At 40.7% G+C, this 22,325-nt stretch overlaps 1 protein-coding gene across 1 annotated transcript in view; it reads left to right on the forward strand.

Moving 5' to 3' along the window:
• Positions 1 to 1,431: 1,431 nt before the first annotated feature.
• Positions 1,432 to 22,325, forward strand: part of ELOA (elongin A) — a 36,956-nt gene continuing 16,062 nt past the window's right edge. Inside the window, exons 1-4 of the mRNA XM_075853067.1 lie at positions 1,432 to 1,639; positions 16,282 to 16,338; positions 19,837 to 19,949; positions 20,224 to 21,136. Coding sequence (XP_075709182.1) covers positions 1,568 to 1,639; positions 16,282 to 16,338; positions 19,837 to 19,949; positions 20,224 to 21,136 — 1,155 coding nt within the window. The 5' untranslated portion in view covers positions 1,432 to 1,567. The remainder of the gene's footprint in view (positions 1,640 to 16,281; positions 16,339 to 19,836; positions 19,950 to 20,223; positions 21,137 to 22,325) is intronic.

Consider the following 22,325-nt stretch of genomic DNA (forward strand, 5'->3'; position numbering starts at 1 on the left):
AACTGACCTTGTTCTCCACAGCAACCAGAGCTTTAATTTTAATAAACTGCTATAGAAAAATAGAAGCTGCTATGGGCAACAAGGTCAGTTTGTGTTAATTTAGAAATGAGGCCATATTTCCATAGATGACTCATCTATTATTGTGTGCTGCATACTTTTTAATGTAGTGAACAGAATGTTCTATAGCACCAATAAGGCCTCGTTCACATCTGCGTTCTGACATTGTCAGGGCTTTGTCAGAACGGGACCCTGAACAGACACAAACTGACACTGATGGAAACCAGAGGTTTCAATCACCATTGATTTCAATGGTGATGGATCCAGTGCCCATGGTTTCCATTTGTCTGTGCACCAGACCAGTCGTTTTTCCGGAAGCCATAGCGTTGTTGACTATGCTGTGCACTGGACCTGTAGTTTTGCCAGAAGCAATAGTGTAGTCGACTACGCTATTACTTCTGGCGAAACAGAAACCATGGGCGCTGGGTCAGTCACCATTGAAATAAATGGTGATGAAACGGAAGCCTCTGGTTTCTGTCTGTTCAGGGTCCACATCAGGACGGGACCCTAACGCAGATGTGAATGAAGCCTAAGTCTCCATCTGTAAATATGTCCCAGTATGCTAAAAGGACACTTGGTAAACATTGGGACTATATGTGCCCCACAGGAGACATTTGGAAACGTGATGTCTTCTGACTTGCTGGCCAGACATGGTGTGCAAAGTTCCATACTATCAGTGTGACTGCTGTTACAAAAACATGGAACATGTGAATTAGACTGATCTATGGCTCAATAGGACAGGTAGACCATACCATGGTGTGGTTGGTGTTCCCTTCTGTGGTAAGGACCTGTTCACATGCCAATTAATGCCTGTCGAAAGCTTCCATTTTACTTCAATAGGAAAATGTGCAGTTAATGCATACAAGTTTTTATTACACAAATTCCACATTGTGGGGGGGGGGGGGGAAAAAGTCCATTGGTGCATTTTATATTTGGTGAAATTTATTACAATGGGAGAAAAAACACGTCCAAAAATACTGCGTGTACATATCCTATATAGGTAATAAATCAAGTTAACCGATGTAAAAGCAGTCATTGTAAAAGAGTACATGGCTGCCAGGACTTGTCCTGATGGCTGTGCGTGCGTTACAATGGTATTAACGCTTCAGTTTGACCTGCACCTGAGGGATGGAACATAATTATGAGCCGCTCACACCATAGTAACCCCCTTCCCTGCAGGGGCTCTGGGATCCCGTAATTGTGGGGCTCGCTATCTGCCTCTGTCACTAGGGTAGAAAGTCTGTGTAATGGGAGTAGGCGCAGCTGAGGAGCAGTATAGTAAGAGAAATCTTAGGCGTAACATCTCCCTCAGTACTGACTGCCAGAACGCTGAAGGGTGGGAGTGATGTGTGGCAGGTGTTTGCCAGTACTTAACATGGCGTCGCGCTGTGTTCCTTCCACGTCACTATCCAACATCCGCTTCCTTCAGGCCGGATTTGTGATGGCGAACACTCTCTGGAAGGAAAGTAACTAGAGGAGTCTTCCGGTCTCACACCTGCCAGTGGTAAAGATGGCAGACTCCGTGGTGGAAGTTGTGGAGAAGCTGCAGTCCAGACTCTCGCCTAGTGCTGAATCCAAGAAGGTAGAGTTGTAGTTAGGCGCCTATGAAACGAATGGTAACACTGCGGTGTGTGGCGGGAGAGGGGCCGTTCTGCAGGACTGCTGACTGCCACGGTATGGTTCTGTCCGTGTACGGCTGGTACATATACGACCACCGCCATATGCCTGCTCCAGGGGCACCGTGGCAAACCTAACCAGCTCCTGTGATGTGTTATGTCTGCCAATTCCTGCCGGCCCGTGCCCTAGTCTATACAGGGATTACGGAGCTGGAGTCCTTTCTGTGGTGGTCTGGGCCACATTAACCGTGTAGTTGCCTTCTGCTCTGTCTATTTTATTCTATGTCTTCTGATAAGACTGGATGGCTCCAAAATGATTGACATGGCCCAATAACCCTTGTGGCCCAAGACAGCTACATGTTCAATCTCTACCCCCCACTGGTTAATAATCCGCCCCACTCAATATTGTTTTGAGCATAAGATGGACGCTTAGGTATTTAATATCCGATGTATGAGAATCTATTTCAGGCGTAGGTTCTATCTTACTGGCAATGCAGTTCCATAGAAAAAGTTGGTGAATGACAGTTTACATTTAAAAAACCATAGCTAGCAGTTTTTATCAACGGTAAATTATTTTATGTTGAGCAGTTATTACGATCTATTGAATCTGAACACTAACACTTTCGTGTTTGTAGCTGTATGTGGCTTCCCAGTCGCAACCCTCACGTCATGTAAGGTAGACCACATCCCGGTATGGTGGTCATGTATAGATACATTTAGGGGGTTCATGATGGATCTACCAGAATAGAATTTACTGCTGTTATATGATATAAATCTGTTCAAAAACAGCCTTTTCCTTTAAATGTTGAAGTATCGGACTACTTTTCCTGTACTGATTTGGGGTACTGTGATTTGTACTACTATCATCCATGTCCAAAGTTTAAATTCGGAGGTCTTCCTACTATCCCCTGAGATCCAGTCACACTACCGTAATTAGAAAGATATGTAACGTGGACCATAAATATGGCAGTGTTTGGGTATGTTCACACGAGGTCAATACGTCCGTAATTGCCGGACGTATTTCGGCCGCAAGTCCCGGACCGAACACACTGCAGGGAGCCGAGCTCCTAGCATCATAGTTATGTACGACGCTAGGAGTCCCTGCCTCTCCGTGGAACTACTGTCCCGTACTGAAAACATGATTACAGTACGGGACAGTTGTCCCGCAGCGAGGCAGAGACTCCTAGCGTCGTACATAACTATGATGCTAGGAGCCCGGCTCCCTGCAGTGTGTTCGGTCCGGGACTTGCGGCCGAAATACGTCCGTCAATTACGGACGTAATGACCTTGTGTGAACATACCCTTAATGTGCCGGAAAGTTTACCATGGAAGAATCATAACCTACAGCTATAGGGGAAGTGTCATCACAAACAACCCTATTTATAAGAGCGCTATAGCAGAATGTACTATTACACGAAGGCAGTGGCCATCCATCTGTTACAGGGGTGCCCAACCTTTTCTGTTCTGAGGGCCTTTTTGGCAGATTGTACAGCTCCCAAGGGCCGAAATATAACTTCATATATGCAATAAGTGTCTGGGAAGTGGGGTTCCTCCCATAAACAATAATGGAGAGCGCAGCATACTTGCGTTGCCGTGTCGCCAGTTTGTCTCATTTTCTCTGTACCCCTAGTAGTGCCAGCCCCGTTGTGACAGTGCCGTTGGGGCCCCTCACAGAACAGCTTTGCGGGCCACAGGTTGTGCATGCCTGATGTAATACATGGACATCTCAAGTCCACCAGTGAGAACTGCTGCTGGTCAGCGGCTCTCTCAGTTGCTATGGATTCATTGCCACTACCGTCTAGTTATTGCACTAGATCATGGGACCAGAAAGGAATTTTGAGCGTAAGAATATTAAGCCTTTTTCATGGGTAATATGTTTCTCTGCCTTATTGCCCTGGGGCCCAGGCAATTCTCAGCCCGCCTCTGTGTAATCCTTACATCTCGAAAGTGTATAGGCTACTGTTAAAATTTAGTTTGATCAATGCAAGTTCTCTCTTCCTGTAATCTGCTGCCCATCCCCAGTTTTCAAACAAAATCCATCTATAGCTATAGAGCAGAATTGACTGGCTGCAGAAAGTGGGGGTGTGTCTCTTCACAGTCTACCAATAGAAGTCTATGGAGAGGGAGAAGCATAGAGAAACCCAGACATGCTGCCTATACAAATCTATGGTGGGGGGGGGGCAGGAGAAAAGGAGAGACAGACACACTGCCCATAAAAGTCTATGGAGAGGGAAGGCGGGAGCAGAGTGAGAAAGACACACACAGACATGTTGTAGCTTCCTGGTGTTACTGTCTCACCCCAGTGCTGGATTCTCGCTACACTACTCAGTGCTGCTGTATAATCTCTTCCATGCTGCTGCAGCTTCTATATATGTGCAAGGTAAAGATAGGCGAGCAGGAGTCTCCTCTTCTCTATGTGTCCAGTGAACCGAAGACATAATAACTGTTAGGCTCCACCCACTAACTCAGAGAAAACTGAGAATTAGAGAGCGAGAGCCTCTACAGGGGAAACTGCTAAATAATGCAGAATACAAGTCATACAATGGCCAGAAATAGGGTTATACCTCATGTACACACATATGACCGCTTATTCTGAAAAGTTAGGCACACTTTAATATCACTGACTGGTGAAGTGAAATACATAATGTTGTTACAATGGTGATTGTCAAAAGAGTGTGATATATTAGGCAGCGAGTGAACATTCAGTACTTGATGTTGATGTTTTCGCAGCAGGAAAAATGGGCAAGCGACTTTGAATAAGAGCGACTTTGGATAGGGCCAAATTGAGATGTCTAGACAACAGGGTCAGAGCATCTCCAATACGGCAGGTCTTGTGAGGTGTTTGTCAGTATACATAGTTACATAGGTTGGAATAAGACACAGGTCCATCAAGTTCAACTTTCATCAATTACACGTCTTTCTTTGCTATATTAATTATAACCGTCAATGCCACTTGTCCGTAAATAATCATCTAGCCTTTTTTTTTTTAAATGCTGACTTAGTATCTGCCATCACTACCTCTTGGTTTAGGGCATTTCTTAGTTTGACTACTCTAACTGTAAAGTAAGTTTACCTATGTCTGAAACGTCTTTCACACGCAATGAATGTCCCCTGGTCCTCTGTAAAGTCCTTGGAAATAACAGATTATGTGCTAGTTCTTTGTATTGACCAGACATATTTATACATGTTAATAAGACCACCTCTAAAGTGTCTTTATTTCAAGCTGTGTGATTGGTGCAACTTTTTAATTCATTTAACGTCATCCCAGGAGACAGGACTTCAGGAAGAAAGAGGGCGTTCTGGGTAAGTATGTTGTTGTTTTTTGTTTTCCGTGGTTGCGATTTTTGCGGCGTATTTGCAGCGATTAAGCCGCAAAAAGTCGCAACACTTGGCTTTCTGTTGCGGGTTTTACATCCTCATTGAATTCAATGGGGTATTCTTTGCACTCTTTGTAATTCCATTTTCTGGCCTGTGGGCCGATGTCCGTGCTGCATTTGTCTGCACCATTATATTTTGTGTGTTGAAAACGGAAAATAAAAGAATGTATAAAAAAAGAATACAATGGGGAAAACCCGCAACGTCACCAACAAAAATGCAGCATAAATTGACATGCTGCCGAATTCAATTCTGTACAGCAGGTCACGTTAGCGTTTACGTTGCATTTTTTTCCACAGCGTGGTCACAGAATTCTGTTTTGGAAATTCTGCAGAGCTTACGCTACGTGGGAACCCAGCCTTAATCACATCTCAGTTCATAACTTAGATGTAATCGATTACAGGTGGATCCTGCGTGTCTGAGACACGCAGGACACACTGATACTGATTTTGGCAATTAACCCCTTAAATGCGGCGATTGGTTGCGATCGCCGCATTTTAGGGGTTTCTAGCACATCGGCAGACCCCGCTCTAAAATCGTGGGGTTTGCCGATGGTTGGCATGGCCTCCGTGTCTGCCATGGATGAAAGCCTCTGGCTGGTCCTGATAGGCTTCCTGTCAGAGTGACAGGAAGTCACTGTGTCGTTCCTAATGCACACTGTCGGCGACAGTGTGCATTGGGAACCGGGAGGTCAGCTGTTCCCGACAGCTGACACTCCAGTGTTGCCGATCAGCGGCTCATCGCCACTGATGTAAGCAATTAAGCCCTTAAATGTTCCGATCGACACATTTAGGGGGTTTGTAGCACATCAGCACCCCCATGCAATCGTGGGGGTTGCCATGGCAACCGGAGTCACCAGACAACGCTCTCCGGGTCTGCCATGTATGGAAGCATATGAAGACCAGCCTCTGGCTGGTCCTCATAGGCTTACTGTCAGAGTGACTGTGAGGTCACACCGACAGCTGGAATACTTCTAGCAGCAATCAGAGCTATTGATCAGTCAAAAAAAGAAAGTGTAAAAAGTTAATACAAATATTTTATAAAAGTGTAATAATAAACTTTTTTTTCCATATAATGTCTTTTATTTTAGTGAAAAAATGAAACCGTTAAAAAAACTGTAGACATATTTGATATCATCGCGTTCGTAATGACCCAAACTATAAAACTATAATGCTATTTTTCCCGCACGGTGAACACCACAAAAAAAATAAATGGAAAAACTATCCCAGAATCGCTATTTTTTTGGTCACCACCCCTCCCAAGATATAGAATAAAAAGTGATAAAAAAGTTACCCCAAAATAGTACCAATAAAAACTAACACCCGTCCCACAAAAAAACAAGCCCTTACACCGCTTTTTTGACTGAAAAATAAAAAAAATTATGGCTCAGAATATGGGGACACAGAAAAGAAATTATTTTCTAAAAATGTGATTTTATTGTGCAAACGCTGCAAAACATAAAAAAAATATACATATGGTATCGCCGTAATCGTACCGACTTGCAGAATAAAGTAAAAAGTGATTCATTGCGCACAGTGAAAGCCGTAAGAAATAAAGAATTTCATCGCTGTTTTTTGGTCACCATAGCTCTAAATTTTTTTTTATAAAAAGTGATCAACAAGTTGGATGTACCAATAAAAGCTACAGCTCGTCCCGCCAAAAGTAAGCCCTCACACCGCTCAATCGACCAGAAAATAAGTTATGCCTCTCAGAATGTGATGATACAAAAGTTTTTGTTTTTCTAACAAATAGTCTTTTCTTTGTAAAAGTAGTAAAATATAAAAAAAATAATAGACATTTGGAATCAGCGTAATTGTACTGCGACGCAGAATAAAGTAAAGTTGTTGTTTTTTACCGCACAGTGAAGGACGTAAAAACAAAACCCAAAAAACAATGGAGGAATCACCGGTTTTTCCAATTTCAACCCGCAAATAATTGTTTTTTCAGTTTCCCAGTACATTATATGGTACTTTAAATTGTGTCAATAGAAACTACAACTCCTCCCGCAAAAACTAAGCCCTCACACCGCTCTATTGATGGAAAAATAGAAAAGTTATGGCTCTTGGAAGGCGAGGAGTGAAAAACTAAAATGAAAAAGCAAAAAAGGATTAGTCCTGAAAGGGTTAATTAATTTCTAATAAAAAAAAAACAAAACACATTTATGACAACATGTGGGGTATTTCCGTACTCAGGAGAAATTGCTTTACAAATGTTGGGGTGCTTTTTCTCCTTTTATCCCTTGTGAAAATTAAAAAATTCTATATTTTAGTGTACAAAAATGTTGATATTAATTTTCACAGACTAATTCCACTAAATTCTACAAAAAGCCTGTGGGGTCAAAATGCTAATTATACCCCTAGAAAAATGTCTTGAGGGGTGTAGTTTCCAATATGGAGTCACTTTTGGGGGGTTTCCACTGTTTTGGTCACTCTAGGGCGTTGCAAACACGACATGGCACCGAAAGCCATTCTAGCAAAATCTGTGCTCCAAAATCCAAAAGGCACTCCTTCCCTTCTGAGCTCTGCCATGGGTCCAATCAGCAGTTTATTACCACATATGGGGTATTGCCGTAATCGGGAGAAATTGCTTCACAAATGTTGGGGTGCTTTTTCTCCTTTATTCCTTGTAAAAATTAAAAAAATTCTATGTTTTATTAGAAAAGAAGTAGATTTTCATCTTCAAAGACTAATGCCACTAAATTCTGAAAAAAAACCTGTGGGGTCAAAATGCTATCTATACACCTAGAATGTACCCACACAATATTAGGCGGGTGGTTTTAATGTTATGACTAAGCGGTGTTTATGTGGCTCAGTGGTTAGCACTGTTGCCTCGCAGCACTGGGTTCGAATTCGAACTAGGACAACATTTTCACAGGGTTTGTTTCTTCTCCCCATGTTTGTGAGGGTTTCCTACGGGTGCTCCGATCTCCGGCCACACTCCAAAAACATACAAATAGGTTAATTTGGGTTGCGAGCCTCAATGGGGACAGGGACTGATATGAATGAACATGATTTCTGTACAGCGCTGCGGAATATTTTGGCGCTAAATAAATGAACAAAATAAATATTTATATGGGTTGTCCACAAATTAATGTTATTTCTTGTATTATTAAAAGTTTTACAATTTTCTAATATACTTTCTGCATTAGGCTCTGTTCACATCTGCGTTGCTATTTCCATTGTTCTTCTCCGTCATTGGAACAGAACATCAAAAATAACAGCAGTGACTTATCCGCCGTGTGACAGATTTGTCACACGACCGACATGAGCATCGCTAGATAAAACTCATTGACTTTAATTAGTTCCGTTGGGTTTGCATCATGGTGCCTGTCATTTTACAGTTTTTTCTGGCATTTAGGACCGGATCTGCGACAGAGGCTCCTATTGAAGCCCCCAACGCAGATGTGAACATAGCCTTAATTCCTCACGGTTCTCAAAATCTCTGCTTGTTATTATGCAGTAGGAGCATTCATTGTTTACTTGCAGTGGATACAATTCTGTCCATGGTCATGTGATGGACACACAGGTGCTGGGATCGTTAGAAGACACAGCTGTGATACACATTCTGTAACTGAAACAATCCCAGCACCTGTGTGTCTATCACATGTCCATACACAGAATTGTATCCACTGGAAGTAAACAATGATTCTTCCTACTAAATAACAACAAGCAGAGATCTTGAAAACCGTGAGGAATTACTACAGAAAGTATCTTAGAAAATTGTACAACTTTGCATAAACCAAACATATCATGTAGACAGTATTGGTGCACGCATAGACCCCGTACAACAACACACAATATCCATTAGAAGCATTACCTCCATAATTTGGCAAAAAAATAGACTGTTCCACAGTTTTTCTTTCCAACAAATTCTCACAGTGTGCGTCTCCGTGTAAAATTGGAGGCGCTCGAATGTACAGTATGGACCCATAGAATATGAGCACCTTATTATGGATCTAAAATACTGCAAAAAGCTGTGTTCAGGAGTTGTTATGGACTATTATTTATACATTAAAGAGGACCTGTCGGTTCCCCTGATATGGCTATTTTAGTAAATATTACCCATGAATTAACAATTCTAGAACACATTTTCTTCAACTCTGCGTTGTGGCATTCCTCTCTTATTCCTATTGGAAATTCACAAACAAATTGACAACTAGGTGTTACTGTTTCCCTTGTCAAAGTGGCGTGTCCCTGTTACATCGTCTGACAATGTCCAACCACTGCTGACAGTGTCAGTCTATGTAGTGACCCCCACAACTAGCAACACCCAGTTATCATATTATGGTGACTAGGGTTGTCACGATACCAGAATTTGGACTTCGGTACCGATACTTTGTGTAGTATTGCGATACTCGATACCAAAACGATACTTTGCCAACAATAATAATAAAAAAAGTTCTTCCATTTTCTGATTTGAGGAGTGAGGTGCGAAGAATTTTTAACCTCCTTGTGCCTCACATTAATAGTAACCTAACCATCATGTTCCTCAGTCATAATGGACAACATTGGGTTAATGTGTGAGGTACACGATTGGGTTAATTACTATTAATGTGAGGCACATGGAGGTATAAAATTCATAATACCTCGTGCCTCACATTAATAAGTGAAAGAAAGCAGTTTTTATTTTATAACAGTAAACATCATATATGACGCTATAAATTTGTTATTACGGTCGCGACGATACCGAATGTGTGTATATGTTATGTATTGAGACTACTTTTAATGTTCATTGTAAAAAATGGGTGTATTTTTATTTTATTTAAAATTACTTTCTTTTTTTTTTTACTTTTATTTTTAAACTTTAATGTACTGGCATATATCTATATGCCAGTACATTAGCCTGTGTACTGATAGTACACAGGCAGTTGTTAGGACATACCTAAGTGTGCCCTAACAATAGGAAATATGGTCAGACGGCCCTGGGGTCCTTCAATGGACCCTGGACTGTCTGCCCATATATGGTATGTACCTCAATCGCGTCACGGATTCCCTGTGACGCGATCCAAAGGGTATCCCCCTTCTCAATTACCCTTTGAATGCTGTGGTCCGCTTTGATTGCAGCATTCAGGGGAATAGCGGTGGAGATGAGAGGTTTCTCTGATTTCCGCCGTTAGAGCGGGGCTGCGGCTGTGTAATACAGCCATTGCCCCGCTCCTGACAATAAGTGCGCGCAGTCAGAATGAGGTGATGCGGCCGGCACTGCACTAATGGGCGCAGGCACTGAAGACAGAACATGGAGGTGTTTTGTAGTGCGCCCGCCATGTTCTGCCTTCAGTGCCGGCAATCATTAGTGCAGCATCACCTCATGCTAACCGGGTGCACACACTTGTCAGGACTCAGGAGCGGGGCAATTGCTGTATTACACAACTGCAGCCCTGCTCTAACAATATTCATGTGTTACTATACTAAGCTGTGTGGCCGCACATCTTAGTATCGAAATACATGAGTTAACGGTATTGAACCATTTGAAGGTGCACGGTATCGAAACAGTATCAAAGTTTTGATGCATCGTGCAATCCTAATTATGGGGAATACAAGTATTTACTAAAACAGACATGTCAGGAGAGGTGACAGGTCCTCTTTAAAGGGGTTGTCTCTAAGGAGACAACCTCTTTAAATACTCCACGCAGTTCAGTCTTTGGGCGCATTTAAAGGGGTTTTCCCATCAGAGACATTTATGACATATCCATAGGATATGTCATAAATGTCAGATAGATGCGGATCCCACCTCTGGGACCCGCACCTCTCTCTAGAACGGGGCCCCCCTAAATCCCGTTCTACTTCCCTGTTTTGTGGCTGAAGCGTGTGATTTCCGACCATGAATTATGGAAATATTATAGCTCGCTGAGCTACACTGCTTCCGTAACTCCCAAAGTAGTGAATGGCAGTTATGGAAGCAGCGTAGCATGCGAGCTACGCTGTTTCCGTAACTATCATATACTCTATAGGACTTACGTAAACAGCGTAGCTCTGCGAGCTACGCTGTTTCCGTAATTTATGGTTGGGAATCACGCGCTTCAGCCACAACACAGAGCGGTAGAACAGGATTTGGGGGGCCCCGTTCTAGAGATAGGTGCAGGTCCCAGAGGTGGGATCCGCATCTATCTGACATTTATGACATATCCATATCAATAGGATGCTATTAAAGCAAAGTAGGAAAATTCCATTGGCAGTAGGCCTTCAGTTTTGTCCTTTTTTTTAATACCCAGTCGTGAATTTCTTTGTAGTGTGACACGTCTTTTTTTGATCATCAAAACTCATGTAAAATAACTAAATGATACACCGTAATTGTATGGATTAGGTTACTGGTTCAGTTAACCATGTCTAGCTTTCAGAACTAGTCAAAACCCCATTCATGTGTCTGTGTTTGCCACATATAAGTTGATTCATTTTAATACAGATTTATAACAATAGAATCTTTTGGATGGAATATGATAAACCTTAAAAGATATTGTGGATTTTCCAGGATTGTCTGTAAAATAGATCAGGATGGATCCGGTCAAAGAATAGCGGCCGAGCTGCAGTCCTCCTTAAAGGGGTTGTCTCTAAGTTCTGCTGAACGGCAACTATGCAGTGGTCAGAATCAGTGGTCTGCTTCTGGCTCCAACTACTGCATACCGTTCAAAACATCCGGATCAGCTGATCTGTGCGGGGTCCGGGTGACGGACCTGCACCAATCATATACTGATGACCTATCCGGTGGATAGGTCATCAGTTGTCAGAACGTGGAAAACCCCTTTAATAAAAAAATGTGGCCAATAGGGTTGGGGAGGCATCCAAATAAAAGCAGAGGCATTACTCACCAGACAGATTCCCCATGGCTGCAGCGGTGACGTGCCCTCATACCCATGGGATCGCTGCAGCCAATCACTGGCCTTGGTGGGTATACAGAAGGGATAAGGCCAGTGATTGGCTACAATATTTATGTGGGTATACGGACACATCATCACTACAGCCATGTAAAAACAACAGCGGTGTAGAGTGGCCATGCAGGAACACTGGGTGATCTTTCCGGTGATTTTTTTTCTAGGTGATAAACATATGATTGCTGGAACCCCTCACCGATCACGAGAACGAGCTTACCTTGCCGTTCCCAGGGGCGCCATATGAATGAAGCGGTACTTGAAATGCTCGGCATCTCCTTGGGAGGGGGGGGGGGCAATCAACATTTAAGCTGTTGAGAGAGGGGGCGGCCTCCCGTGATAGTCCATCAAGTCGTATGTACCCCAAAATGGTATCAATGAAAACTACATACTGCCCTCATACTGCTCAATCGACAGATAGAATAAATAAATTATGGCTCTCAGAATATGGTGACACAAAACATTTTTTTTTTTAGTAAAGTAGTAAAACATACATATAATTGTTTCAATTTGCTATCGTCGTAATTGTATTGACCCACAGAATTATTTTTTATTACACCCTACCTATAAAATAATTTTTCAAAGTTGTATAGTACGTTATATGGTACATTAAATGGTGCCATTAAAAACTACAACTCGTCCCACAAAAACAAGCCCTCACACGGCCATGTAAATGTAAAAATAAAAATAAGTTATGGCTCTTGGAAGGCGAAAAGGGAAAAATGGCCTGTTCATTAAAGGGTTACATGCTTGTTAGGTCATGTTCATGCTAATTGCACCCCACGTGGAGCCATTATTGGAGACGGTTGTCTCTAGTGGTATTCTCTACAAAACACTACTCTGCCATTGTAGCATCCTATAAATGTAACTTTGTGTTGTTTCAAAATGCTTTGGAGCTTAGAGCGAATGAGTCTCAAGGGTCCAACATTTTACAAGCACTGAAACAGTTGTGTTCTCAGTTGTCAGAGATTAAGGCCCCCTACACGGCCATAGCCGCAATCACGGTCCGTGATTATGGCCGCCGACAGTCACCCGCATTTGCAGGCCGTGCTCCCATTATAATGTAAATATACGGGAAGGAGTCTGTGGGCAATAGAAATGAATGGATCTGTACTTTGATCCTCATTTACAGTCGTGTCCATGGGCCTTGCTAAGAAAAATGTACCATAACTCTGTTACAAACTGAACCCAAAAGTGGAGTACATGGCGTGTGCCAAATGAGAGGCTACGTAAACATTTGAAAGCCAATTTGTTTAAATAAAAACGTCAGTCAGTGTGATTTGTGTAACTTTCTAAAAAGTTTTTATTTAAAATTAATTTAACTTTTTTAGATACTGCTGCTCTGTATTCGCTATACAAAGCAGCTGTATCGTGCACTAGAAAATGAGTCCGCGGGACTGACGGGTTTAGTGTCAGTGTGTCCTGCGTGTCTCTGTAGAGAATACAGAGCAGCTTTATCTAAAAAGTTAAAATCATTTTTAGAAAGTTACACCAATCACACTGACTGACCCTTTTATTAAAAAAATTGCCTTTCAAAGGTTTACGTAGCCTGTACTGCAACTCGACAGTTTTGAAAAGTGTGAAAGACAAAGAGGAGTCATATAATTTGCTAAATTTTTTGCATAACAGTTGCAAATTTTAACAATAAATTATCGCTGGGCGATATGGCCTAAAAATAAAATCACATTTTTTTCCAAATTTTTTTGGCCGATTCTCAATTATAATTTCTATTTTCTTGTTTTTTGACAAAATAAAAGTTTAGTGAGCTGGCTCCAGAAAGAGTCAGATATATTTGATACAATCTTCCTCATCCCGCTACCCGGCTGTGATTACTGGCATCATTGCTGGCACTGGGAGCCCGAAGCCTGCATGGAATATATTTATTTTCCTGGCACCAGTTCACTGAACTGTGCATGCGCATGTAGCCTCAGAGCCCAATGTGGCCACATTAACCCTTTAAGGACGAGCCTATTTTGGCCCTTAATGACAAAGCAAATGTTTTCAGGTTTTTTCATCATTGCATTCAGGGAGCCAGAACTTTGAAATTTTTTGTCAACATAGCTGTATTAGGGCTTGCTTTTTGCGTATTTTTTAATAGCACCATTTTGAGGTACATATAGCTTATTGATTAGCTTTTATTAACTTTTTTGGGGATATGGAAGAAAAACCCGCAATTTCACCATTATTAATTGCAGTTTCAATTTACGCCGTATAATATGCAGCGTAAATAACGTTACCTTAATGGTTGATACGATTACGGAGATACAAAATATGTGTAGTTTTTTTTATATTTTACTGCTTTTGCTCAATTAAAACACTTTTAAAAGCTTTGTTCACATCTGCGTCAGGGCTCTGTTCAGGCGTTCCGTTGGAGCTTTCCATCAGAACAGAACCCTCACTGAAACAAACGGAAACCGTAGGTTTCCGTTTGCATCACCATTTGTTACAATGGTGACGGATCCGGAGCAAATGGTTTACGCTTGTCTCCGTTGTGCAAGGGTTTAGTCGTTTTGAGGTAATGAATAGCGTAGTCAACTACGGTCTTGCGTCTGTCAAAACTATGATTTCCGAGCGATTTTTTTTCTCATGACATATTGTACTTTATGTTAGTTGAAAAATTTGGTCAATAAATTCAGTATTTATTTGTGAAAAACACTAAAATTGAGACAAAATTTGGAAAAATTATAATTTTTCTAAATTTAAATGTCTGCATGTAAAAGAGATAGTTATACCACACAAAATAGTTACTAATTAGCATTTCCCATATGTCTACTTTATGTTGACATAATTTTTTTTGAACATCCTTTTATTTTTCCAGGACGTTACAAGGCTTAAAACTTAGAGACTCTGTCACCAGATTAAAAATGCCCCATCTCCTACATCATTTTATCGGCGCTGGAATGTAGTTAACAGCAGTGTTTTTTTATTTTGAGAAACAATCTTTTTTCAGCAAGTTATGACCTTTATTACATTTATGCAAATTTGTTTCTTAATGCCCAAGTGGGCGTGTTTTAACTTTTAACCAAGTGGGCGTATTACAAAGAAGTGTATGACGCTGACCAATCAGCATCATACACATCTCTCCATTACACTGAAGCTTGTTTCACGGAACAGCGCAATCTCGTGTGATGTCACTTCCGCCCACAGGTCCTTCGTCTCTAGGGAGTTCTATATGCTTACCTGCACTGTGTGATGCTGCCTCCTCCGCTGCTGCTGCGAATCCGACGACTAACTTCTCATACGCCTGGAGACAATCTATGTTCAGTCTACAGATGCAGGGATGAAGGACCTGTGGGCGGAAGTGACGTCACAGTGTGGTCTCGCGAGATCACGCTGTTCAGTGAAACAAGCTTGGGTGTGATGAAGAGAAGTGTATGATGCTGATTGGTCAGCGTCATACACTCCTTTGTAATACGCCCACTTGGTTAAAAGTAAAAAACGCCCACTTGGGCATTAAGAAACGAATTTGCATACATTTATTATTAAAAAAACAAAATAAAGTAAAAAAAACTTACACATATTTGGTATTGCCATGTCCATAACGACCCAAACTATAACGTTATTACATAATTTAACCCGCACGGTGAACGTCGTAAAAAATGAAATAAGAACAATGCAAAAATTGCGGTTTTCTTTGAATCCTGCCTTAAAAAAAAATGTGAGAAAATGTGATAAAAAGTTGCATTTACTCCAAAATGGTACCGATAAAAACTACAAGTCGTCCCGCAAAAAAAAACCCTCCTACAACTGCATCGGCGAAAAAATAAAAAAGTTATGGCTCTTCATATATGGAGACACAAAAACAAATAATTTTGAAAAAAATGTGTTTTTACTGTGTAAAAGTAGTAAAATATACAAAATCTATACGAATTTGGTATCGTTGCAATCGCAACAACCTGCTGAATAAAGTTATTGTGTTATTTATACCACACGGTAAACGGTGTAAATTTAGGATGCAAAAAAAGTGTGGCGAAATTGCAGGTTTTTTTTTCCGCACACTTACACTCTACTCTCTCCTCGCTCTTGCTGTAACACTGTCAGTAGCTGATTGGACAGTGTCACAGCCATAGTAACACGCCCCCTTGCCAGTACACGCCCCATTGACGGTTCAAGGGGTTATTTAAATATCGGGCGCCAAATATAACGGCACCGATATCTAAATAACGGAGGAGGGTAGAAAAAAAATGTCAAGTGCCCCAGGGTTTGTGCAGCCCTGCCCGTTACATGCTGCACATGTATGGGCAGGTGAAAGGTTCTCTTTAAGTTCCATATATATAAAAAGTGTCTACTGTGAGTTATAGTCATGAGGTGTGAACTACAATGATTATATTAGTTAACTTTCTATATATATATTTATTTATTTTACAGCTTTTGAAGACATTGAAGAGATTAGCGGAGTTGCCGATTACTGTTGATATATTGGTGGTAAGTTTAATATGGTTATCAATTTGTAAGGCTTCATATTCTCGACTTTTATATAAAAGCACATTGAATTGTAGTTTAATAAGGCTTTTTTCACATCTGCGTCGTGGCTTCGATTTATAACGGAATCAATGACGCTGTGCCGGATAGGTTGTACCACGGTTCCAAACTGTGCTTAACAGTCCCCATTTACCTATAATGGGGTCCGTCAGGGTTCCATCAAGTTTCCCGTAGGTCTGACGACTGCAAGAATAGTGCTACATGCTGCGCTATTCTTGCCATCAAAGTGATGGATACCTTGAAGGAATCCCCAAATATTAGTGTGAATATAGCCTTAAAGATGACCTTCATCTTTCCTTAAATGTCTATCTTAGTAAATTCCTGTATTCCCCATGAAATAACAATTGTGGAGCGTTTTTTTTAGGACTCTATGTTGTTCCATTCCTCTATTATGCCTCCTAGAAATTTATGAATCAATTGACAACTGGATGTTGCCAGGTGGGGCTGGATCCCTTCACAAACTAATAATGTCAAATCAGTTCCGACATAGTGAGACTGTGTAGGGATACACTCCTATGACAAGGGGAATGGTAACAGTTGTCAATTTCATAAATTTCTAGGAGGAATAACAGAGGTACAGCACAACAGAGTTCTTAGAAAATATGTTCCGGAATTGTTATTTCATGGGGAATACAAGTATTAACTAAAATAAACTTGTCAGGAGAAGTGATAGGTCCTGTAATTTGTTATGATGCAAATGCCACCATAAATATTAAAAGGGTTGTCAGTCTTTTAATAATAAAGTTTACTCACTGCAATGTTCTAATATACTTTGTGTTTCATTTCTTCACCATATTCAAAATCTCTGCCTACTGTCAGTGAGTGGAAATATTCCTGTTTACATCCAGAGGCTGAAAACTGGTACAGACATAAGGGTATGTTCACACGTACAAAAAGAAGTGTCTGAAAATTACAGAGCTGTTTTCAAGGGAAAACAGCCTATGATTTCAAGGGTTTTTAAAGCTGAAAATAAAGCTTCTTTTAATTTAAAGCTTCTTTTGAGGAGTTTTTTTTAGGTGTTTTTCAAGTGTATTTTGGAGCATAAAACAAGGATTTTTTGCCCCAAAATCAGCCTGAAAATAAGCTGTGTGAACATACCCTTTCCCAAACTGTAGGTCGCGACCCCCTGGAGTCATAAGCCACTGACTGATGTCCCGGTTTCAACTATATCTGCATCCTCAGGATTAGGGGAATTATCCTGTGGGGGCAGCTATAGGGCATTAAACTGTGTATGGGGCAGCTTTAGGGGCATTATCCTGTGGGGGCAGCTATGGGGACATTATACTGTGGGGGGGCAATAAGAGGTTATGCTGTGTGGAGGCAGCTATGGGGGCATTATACTGTGTGGGGCAGCTTTTCAGGTATTATACTTTGTAGTGAGGCACTATATGGGCATTATATAGGAGTATTATACTGTGGGGGCAGCTATAGAGGCATTATAGTGTTTAGGGGCCACTAAGGGGTCATTATACTGTGTAAGAGGCCCCCTGGGTTGGGGCCCACTCAGCTCTGTTTCACCCCCCTGTTCTAAACCCCTAGCTACACCTCTGTTAGCCACTAATGGATGAGTCTGGTTACATGACCCACCATCAGCAGCCATAGTGACGCACAGCAGCAGGATACCTTGAGCCTGCCCTATCCCCCGCCAGCACAATTGTTGCTGTTTTTGAGGTTGCAGGGCCTTATTTTTCCAATGGAGCTAAGTACCGGCATCTGACTATGAATTATGTTGACATACATCAGACGAAATGGGGCTAAGTACGGTAGTGGGGGGTCCCAAACAAAAGTCTCGGCCTCAGAAAGTTTGGGAATCACTGGTATAGACAATTCTCTGTGAGCTAAATTCAGAAACAGGTAACACAATTTCTCTCCTGCCTTGAGTGTTTGCCACAATGTATCAGTTTAGTTTAGAGTTTTTAGCCTGGGGTTCTGGCTGATATGATTGCCTAAACTGGACAGATTGAAGCAAACCCTCAGCTATTACTAGTATATATATATATCTATCTATATAGGTTTTCAAAGTTATAGATTTGGTTATAAACAAGAATGTTTTTCATGGCGCTGTGTCATAAATCCGTCACGGGCACCTGTTCTAATGGCCATGATCAGAGTTACCTCTGATCCTGGCCATTTAACCCCTTAGATGTTGCGATCAATATCGACCATGGCATCTAAGAGGTTTTAGAGGAATGGGGCTCCCTCTGTCACACCATCGGCACCAATGGGGTGCGACCATGGGATGCGGATGGTTATTATGGCTGCCCTGCTAACAGTGTATTCCTATTAGGCCATGTCAGAGGCATAATACATTGCATAATAAAGTCCCAAAGGGGGAGAGATACTTCAGCTCACTAGTTCCAGCGTCCAGCTTTCAACTGTGCACGGATCCTGGTTGTGGTCAATGTTTTAGTTCAAAGGAAAGGTACTTGATCCAGCACTTTAAAAGGAAATTCTTCCAACTTTATTAGTTATCCACTTTAACATACAGTGAGTATGATGCAGGATGCAGCAGGCCTTCTCGCTCAAAGTAGAGTACTAAAAAAGTTGGAAGAATTTCCTTTTAAAGCGCCAGATCAAGAACCTTTCTTTTCCCATAGTGGGACTAAAGCTAAAGTAAAAAATAGATCCAAAAAGTTTATAAAAAAAAAAAAGTGAAAAACCCATTTTTCCCCCTTTCAAAATGCTTTTTTATAACAAAGAACTATAAAAATGTGCACATAATTGGTATCGCCGCATAAACGACCTGAACTATGAAACGAATACATTACTTAACCCGCACAGTGAACGCCATAAAAAAATTCAATTAAAAACAACGCCAGAATTGGTGTTTTCTGTTCATCCTGCCTTCCAAAAAACTAAATAAAAATCATTCAAATAGTCGCATGTAACCCAAATAGTACCAATAAAAACCACAAGTCGTCCCACAAAAAATATTCTTAGTACATAGTGACACAAAAACAAATAATTTTTTAAATAACACATTAAAAAATATATAATTTAGTATCGCCGAAATCGTAAAAACATGCAAAATAAAGTTATTGTGTTATTTATACCACACAGTAAACGGTGTAAATTGAAGATGCAAAAAGGAATATCCGAATTACTGGGTTTTTTTTCTCATCTCAACAATTAATTATGTTACCCTAAAATAGTGGGTACATATAGGGCTTATGTCTATGGAAAAATGTAAAACTTATGGCTTTTGAAATATGACAATGAAAAAACTGGAAACAAATCGCTTGGTCATTAATTCCCAAAATCTGCTGGTCACTAAAGGGTTCACTGACTTTTGTCCATTTTTATATAAATAAAGCTAATATTTGTATAAGGAAGCCACTTTTATCCCAGAAATCTGACTATAACATAGGTTATTTTATTTATGTGTGTAAAATCTGAAATAAAATGTGATTTAACCTGCATATTCTATGATGTCTTATATAGGACACTGGGATCGGTAAGACTGTAAATGGACTTCGAAAGCATGAACTTGTGGGAGAACTGGCAAAGAACTTGGTTGCTCAGTGGAAAAAATTAGTGCCACAGGAGATTCCAAGGTAAAAGGGTTTGGCAATGCTTTGCTTGCTTTTTATCTAAAAGATGTTACTTGTACAAAACTGCACATTTAGGTTGTATTCACACGTGATGTAATTGCTGCAGATTTTCTATGCGGATTACATTTCCAGCCACGTGGATGAGATTTAAACAAATCTCCTGCTGCTGAACATTTTCCAGATATAAAGTTTTGCTACGTGTGAAACCGGCATAGTTTCTGTTTCTGTGTGTGGACATACTCTTTATATTCTCTTTACGCTTACATTTTTTATGTAGAACTGCAGAACACGAAGAACGTGAACACAGTAAAAGCAGCTCACGGAAGAGGCCACGATCTCCATCTCCTGTAGAAGAAGATGAAGAATATGAAGTGGAAAGTGACGAAAGGTATATTTCACAGAGTGGATCAGGAAAAGATGACACTTGGCAACAGTATTCAGACCAAGAAGATTTTGAGGATGGTAGAGGATATTCCCCTGAACTTACTTACAGTCCTCCAAGTTTGTCCATAGACAAAACCTTCCACAAGGAAAATCAAGAGCACAAATCCTTACACAAAGAGAAACACAAATCAGAGATTAAGAATCTTAACCCAGAAAAGAAGAAGGAGAAATTTGCCTTAAAAGAACCAGAAAGAGACTTTTCATCCCATGCAGGAAGTAGTCGGGAGAAGTTGCCGTCACCAGAGAGCAGAGATCGTACTCCTAAAAAGGAAAAGAATAGGCATAGTGTTTCAAAGAGCCAAACGGATGATACTTTAAATGCTAAAAAACTGAAACATCAGGAGAAAACAAAACCTGATAAACACAAAATAGGTTTGGAGTTTGCTGAAAAAGGAAAAGTATCAGAAAAAAATCTGGTGACCAAGGATAAAGCAGATAAAACCAAGAGCAGAACTCAACCGAATGACTCTGAAACACATGATCGGAAATCTATTAAGCTCTCTCTCCCACCTGCAGAACATGAACGCAATGAAGATCAATTTGAGCAGCCAACAATGTCTTTTGAGTCCTATCTCAGCTATGACCAGCCCCAGAAAAAGAAGAAAAAGAAGAAAACACCTGTGAAGGCAACATCTTCTGCACCGGAAAAGATCACCAAGAAACTGAGCGAGAGTAAAGCAGAACGTAAGGAGAAAAGCAAATCAAAACAGCAAGCACCTGAAAGAAAAGAAAAGAAGGAGTCCAAGGTCAGATATAAGCTTTATCTTAATAAGTATTGCTTTACTGTTTGGAATGCTATACATAATGTACAACACCCTTGGCTAAGGCTCTGTTCACACTACCGCTCTTGGTTTTAGGTATTTTTAATAGCAAGAATAGCGCAATCTTCAGTGTTATTCTTGCCGTCAAAAAGACTGGAACCTGATGGGTCCCATTAACATCAATGGAGTCTGTCAGTGTCCATTAGGAAACATATTCCATTATTAACAATGATACTACTGTTAACATTTGATTGGGCTTTCTAGTTATTGGCTATTGTGTCCTTAAGAGCAACCAAACTAAAAAATACTTCTTATAAATCAAAAAGAATAACACCAGAATCCTGAAAATTCAGGTTAACATGAGCATTTTAGGATAGATTTACACAGCGTATTAGTATGATGTTTGGTTTTAGCAATACCAGACGAGCCGAACTGGAAGTTAAATGTTACATAATAGGGAATTTCAATTCACGCAGTACTATAGTGCTCTGTGTTCTTGTGCCGTCTTATGTTTTCGTTTTCAAATTCATTAAGAAGAAATGGCAAAATTGTTAATACTTTTACATTAAAATATGTTTCACTTCGCTTTTTGAATGCAGTTCGATAGAGGTGCGCAACATGTAAAGATTGAGCTTGGCAATTTTTTTTCCCGTACTGACACTGTGCGCTTGTTTGTGCGAGCCCTGTGTGAACGCTGCATTAAAGAGTACCTCTAATTATACTGATATTATATAAAAGAAAACTATTATAGTGCAGTAGTGTGCACAATTATAGTTTTCTAAATCACTTGTATTACCGTTTCTGCTTCTAACTGAGTAAAGTCCGTGCTGCCGGCTGCTCAAAACTTCGCACTAGGAGACAGCGCATTCTGCTATGCCTCCATGGCTCCCGTTTTCAGAACGACCGCCAGAGGTGTAGGATCACATTACATTCCACAGCGCTGCCGGCCGTTCTGGATGTTCTGTCTCCTAAATCAGTTATGAGCAGTCCATGCTGTAGTTAGAAGCAGAATCACTCATACAAGTTATTTAGAAAAATGATTATTGTACCCACTCCTTCACTTTTATTGTTTTTCTATATAATTTCAGTATAACTGGAGGTAGTCTTAAATCAAAATCAAGTGTACTCTTTATTACTGCATATACAGTGGATATAAAAAGTCTACACACCCCGG

Source organism: Rhinoderma darwinii, chromosome 2 (assembly GCF_050947455.1).
Source record: "Rhinoderma darwinii isolate aRhiDar2 chromosome 2, aRhiDar2.hap1, whole genome shotgun sequence".
NCBI lineage: Eukaryota > Metazoa > Chordata > Amphibia > Anura > Rhinodermatidae > Rhinoderma > Rhinoderma darwinii.